The sequence below is a fragment of the Cibotium barometz genome, chromosome 19, assembly GCF_041138505.1.
Source record: "Cibotium barometz isolate CiBa-2024 chromosome 19, ASM4113850v1, whole genome shotgun sequence".
In the NCBI taxonomy this organism is placed as follows: domain Eukaryota; kingdom Viridiplantae; phylum Streptophyta; class Polypodiopsida; order Cyatheales; family Cibotiaceae; genus Cibotium; species Cibotium barometz.
The window spans coordinates 55,914,714-55,919,733 of record NC_141064.1 but is presented as its reverse complement, the minus strand read 5'-3'; the positions used below and the strand labels follow the sequence as shown (position 1 = coordinate 55,919,733).

At 44.3% G+C, this 5,020-nt stretch overlaps 1 protein-coding gene across 1 annotated transcript; it reads right to left on the bottom strand.

Annotated features, from left to right (window-relative positions):
* Positions 1-383: 383 nt before the first annotated feature.
* On the bottom strand, positions 384-2,138 carry LOC147628762 (uncharacterized). Its single transcript, XM_086814001.1, has 2 exons — positions 1,451-2,138; positions 384-664 (listed from the first exon to the last, which is right to left on the bottom strand). The coding sequence occupies exons 1-2, from the start codon at positions 1,969-1,971 to the stop codon at positions 520-522; spliced, it is 666 nt and encodes a 221-aa protein (XP_086670127.1). The 5' UTR covers positions 1,972-2,138; the 3' UTR covers positions 384-519.
* Between the last annotated feature and the right edge of the window lie 2,882 nt (positions 2,139-5,020).

The following is a 5,020-nucleotide window of genomic DNA, read 5'->3' as shown; positions in this document are numbered from 1 at the left end:
AAAATAGACAAATATCTTAAAATTTTCTCGAAAAATCAAGTTAAGCTCCATATTATGTGAAGATGTAAGGTACAAAGTGGAAATCTCATATGAGTTTATATGTAAAAGATATTAGCATTTTATGGAATCAGCTCAAATTTGGGACAGGGTGTATACATTGACTTTGTACCTAAGAAAATGAGGACTTTTGACTATCTAATGCTTAATCAAATTATGCAACTATATTTCCAACTTTGAATATGATGTTCCAACAAAAGAACTTGAAACAAAATTCCTTCATTTACTAGGAGAGATTAGCCACTAAAGGTAAACAAATGCCTATTTTTTTACTATTTACAGGGTGCCTGAGTGGACAAAGCTAGGCACCCTAATCTTGCAACCACCCTACTAGGTTACATGACTACAGATAGTGAATAGGCATAGAAAAAGTTGGTAAGTAAACAATGTGAAGTAGTGGCTTGGGAAGATGCCTTTACACAAGAGAATGGAGAATATCACAACTTTGGACTCTTGGGTGAATTAGTCAGCCTTGATGTAGAAGACATATATAATGGAGTACGGGGTGACATGCACATCCCCAAATTTAGCACCAATTGTGGTGGAAGGAGGTAGGCCACCTTTGGATGCAAGTCGTTGTAAGTATGTGACGGCGCCAAGCAAGTCCCTGCACATGATCATCATAATTTTGAGATAAGTACCAAGGTAGGTTTTGAAAGATTGAAGAACAATGTTACTTCTAAGTGAGGTTTGGAAGCCCTTTTGCTATTAGACTAGCAAACCCACTCATGCAACCCTACTTTTGGGGCTTGCCCATGGACATCCATAGCGTTTTATTTTCATGTTTTCCCTTCCTTCCAAAGTCATCATTAGCTTTAAATTTCGAGAGTTTTTTAATAACTTCTTGAACTAGGCTTTACTCTTGGAGCGGAGACAAGATGAAAGGTAACAATGAGCTAGGCTTCAAGTAATCTAATCTCGAGCAGCTCAGATTACTTCTAGGTTGAGATTCGTTCGTGCCACCGGCGATGTTGGGTTCACATTAGATGACCTCGATTTGCTTATATTTCACAAATCGCATATGAGCGTAAGGTAGAGCGTTGTGCTTGGAAGCTTGGGATGCCCCATTTGAATCCGGAGGGTTGTGCCTGCAAATCGAGGTTTTTTAGAAAATCAAGATCAAGATTCGAGGTCATCCTCGACTCTTGATCGTAGATATAATAGGGTGGGGTGATGTGGACCGTAGATCCCATTATGCTCACCCCGTAGCTGAGGGACATTGACAACTTGGGTCACAATGAGGAGAGAATCTATAGATTCACACCAACTGCGTGAAGCTGATATCAAGTCTAGACCATGTGGGCTTATATAGAGCTTCCGCAGAGGTGGTTTTTCCCATTTTGATATGTTAGGATTTAAATTGTAGTCTTGATTAAAAGTGACGAGAGCTTACTTGTTGCCGCTATGGGAGGTGGCCTCGAAGAGGTTCCAGGTGATGCTGTCGGGGTCGACGGTGACGGCCTGCAGAGAGCGGGCAGTGACGAGGCTGGAGGTGGGCAGGTACGTCTCCCACGAGGGCTGCCCTCCGGCTGCGTCCGGGTGCGCCAAAAAGAAGTGCTGCCCTGCAACAACCTTCTTCACCGACTTCTTTGCCGCGACGTGGCCGCCGCCCAGCTTGCGCCCGCCCACCACCTGCGATCCACTTCTGCTTCTGTTGCCTTCAAGCGGGTAGAGGTCCGCCGTAGCGTTGAAGAGCAACCAGTCGGAGCCGTTGAAGGAGTAGTGCTGCAGCCCGTCTGCGTAGTACGCCACTTGTAGCTTCTGTCCGGACGGCACCTCTATGTCCGCCGGGATGTCCAAGCTGCTCAGAAGCTCGTTGCAATTACTTGCATTCCAATCATTACTATACGCCAAAGCTTGCAGTGCCAATTGCGAGCTCAAGATCACGACAAGGAACAGGAGTAAAGACTTCATGAATGAATGATTAGCAGGAACAATCAGAAGAGGTGGCCGGGATGTAGCAGCTTGTGAGAGGAGTGTGTGTGCGCGCGCGCTTGAGAGAGAGAGAGAGAGAGAGAGAGAGAGAAGTGCTTCCAAACACCACAGGTACTCAACAGAGAACGCAAGCTCTATGTAAGAAGAGGTGTGCCTTTGCGTCCAATAAAGGAACGTAATATAGGCTGCTGAAAGCGAACCAGTCAAAAGCGCGTTTAACGAACAGGCTTCATTGGGCAAGTAGAGCCTGTATGACATTACGCTTAGGCGCGGCCGCCCCCCAATGTGGGCCCTCATGAAAGGGGCGAGGTCATAAGCTTGAATGTGTAGCTTGATGCGAGTATGTTTCAAAGGTACCGCTCAAATGAGGTACAAGGGTCTTGGTGCATAGATCAAATATGCCTCACTGGAGAGTCTCTTAGCATAGCCACCATTCACATGTGGGAGTCTTACCAAATAGCGACGAGTAACCTTTTCCCGAGCTGGTTGAAAATTAGAGCAAAACTTGGCAACTAACCCCCAAAAATTAGAAGTAACTCGACAAACTTTTATAATAGAAAACAATTCAAAGTGAGCACAAGACATAAGCAATACATTAGAAGATCACGTCAATCACCGTACAAAGTTGAAACACCACTCCAACTACAAATTTGTGACTGCACGGAACTTGACCCAATAATATCTGCATTAAACAAGACCAAAACAAAATCACCCTGCCTTGGATTTCAAATTTGACGACCTAGAGGTACCTTGGCCTTCATGTGAAACCCATTACTTATAAAATTTACTTTTCATGGCCTTTTTTTACGCCCAAAATTTTACGAGGACCTTACTTGAAGATTACAATGGGTCTTGCCGCCTAGTGCATCCTTCAAATTATGGGCCTGAGGAGGGTCCATCGTTAACAAAAGAAAAAAATAAATAAACTTGCTCTTCACAAGTTTTTCTCTCTTGTTTAGGAGTGTGAAACACTTGAATGATGGTTTTTCCATGAGATAAACTACCCAATTGTCTGCCTTGGTAGCTGCACTTTCTTGAGTCCATTGAGATTTTCCTTGAGTTGGGAAGGAGTATGTTCCTTGAAAAACCATACCCTTTTTCTTTTCAAGAGCTTAGATTGTTGAACGAGCTTCATGCTTGCCTCCTCAATCTCAAATTAAAGGATGCCATACCCTTTTTCTTTTCAGGAGCTTAGATTGTTGAAGGAGTTTCATGCTTGCCTCCTCAGTCTCAAATCAAAGGATGCCACCATGGTCGTGGACTTGTGAAGGTAGATATTAGTGAATATACATGGTTCCCATGTTACTATTGGGGTAGTGTGGAAGCTCAACTTAGCAAGAGTCTCACTAAGGGTGTCTTTGTTAACCCACCAATATTGCAGGAGTCCTCCAATGCGGCAAGTTCTCTTGTAGGTGTTGTCTACAGTGTTTCACACTCAAGTAGTGAACTCAACTTCGATGGAGAAAGTGGTAGCTACCTCCTTAAAGTGGCTTTTAATGGTTCTTGTCACTCCTTGTTAGTGGCATTGACTAGACTTGTTTGGGGATACTCATTATCCTTGCAAGCTTCCAATACATCAAAACAATCTTTTAGTGTGACAAGGTGCACTAGTTCTCACTTTTGAGAGAGAGAGAGAGAGAGAGAGAGAGAGAGAGAGAGAGAGAGAGAGTGAATGTGTGTGTGTTGAGAAGAGGGTTCAGGTTATATGTAGTTACTCCCACAAAGAATTATCCCTCTAGTCTACATGGCAGCAATGGTTGGGGGGCATTCTCTAAAGCTATAGGGGCACTAGCTTTAACTTAGGGTCATTTTCAATTTAAGTTACTAGGATCAATTTATGTTTTAATTGCAAGGATCAATTTCAACTTAAATTACTAGCTCTAGTAGGTAAAAGGTGAGGTATGGGGCACATTTGATTACACATGCCTAAGTCCTTCACTACTAGGGTGGAAGCCATAGCCTACGATGTTCACGCCTAGCTAGGTTTACAATTTACAATCTAACTTCCCATCACTTGGACACTAGGTATATTCCTAAAGAAGTGGCTTGAAATTGGGGAGGGTGGTGGGTGCAGAGTGGGCATACATTCTCTTGGCTTGTCTATGGTACTAGGCCCTGGGGCTCTTTGATGTTTGTGTGCTCCTTGCTACGATGTGCCAGCCATCGGCACTATCTCCATGAAGCCGTTAATGTTTGCGATGATGGGATCAACGCTGCGAAAGTGGGGCACAAAAAAGGCGAGATCGCAAGCGTACACATGGCATTTGGCTTGGATTTACATTTTCTATAAATCGGGCATAGTGAGCTCATCAGAAAAAGCGAGATGGTGTCACAAAGTAGGGTTGGGCTCACCGTGCTAATGGTAGTGGGTCACTGGTCTGAAAACTAAGGTGGTCCCTTCGGTGGGTACACAAAATGCCATGTGTAGTATCGAGGGTGGTTGCATGCATGAGGGTTTTATATGGCCCACATCTGCAAATCTAATGCTCTCCACGTAGTGTTTGTGCCCAGGTTTAGAGAGCCCAATGCATGAAAGAAGGTGGTCATGGTTTTCATTTAGCTTGCGAACTTCATTTGCTTGGCTATTTTGAGTGGCTTGCACTCGGCATTGCTTGGCTGCTGCAACATCTACAATGAAGCGCCCTTCGCTCCGTGCTGTGCACCCAAGCCTTGCGATTTATATGTTTTATGTCTGATGCTATAGGTAGGAGAAAAGGAGGGAGGGTGGGACCAATGTAGCCACCTTGCAAGCCTCCGCCACACGCAGGTGTCGAGAAGGGTTAGCGTAACAAGAGAAAAGTTACGCTAAGAGCGGCTATGAGATGACATAGGACCCACCCCCCATGCTGAAGGTGGAAATGGGAAATAGGAAATGCATAGGGTCTACAATGACAAAACAAAGAATCACTGTAAGTACTTCATGCCTGGGTTTACCTGTATATAGCGGATTTGATGTTGGGTTCTACTTGTGCTGTAGGTGGAGAAGTCTAAAAAGGCGATGGGTGATGGTGGAAAAAAGAGAAAACAA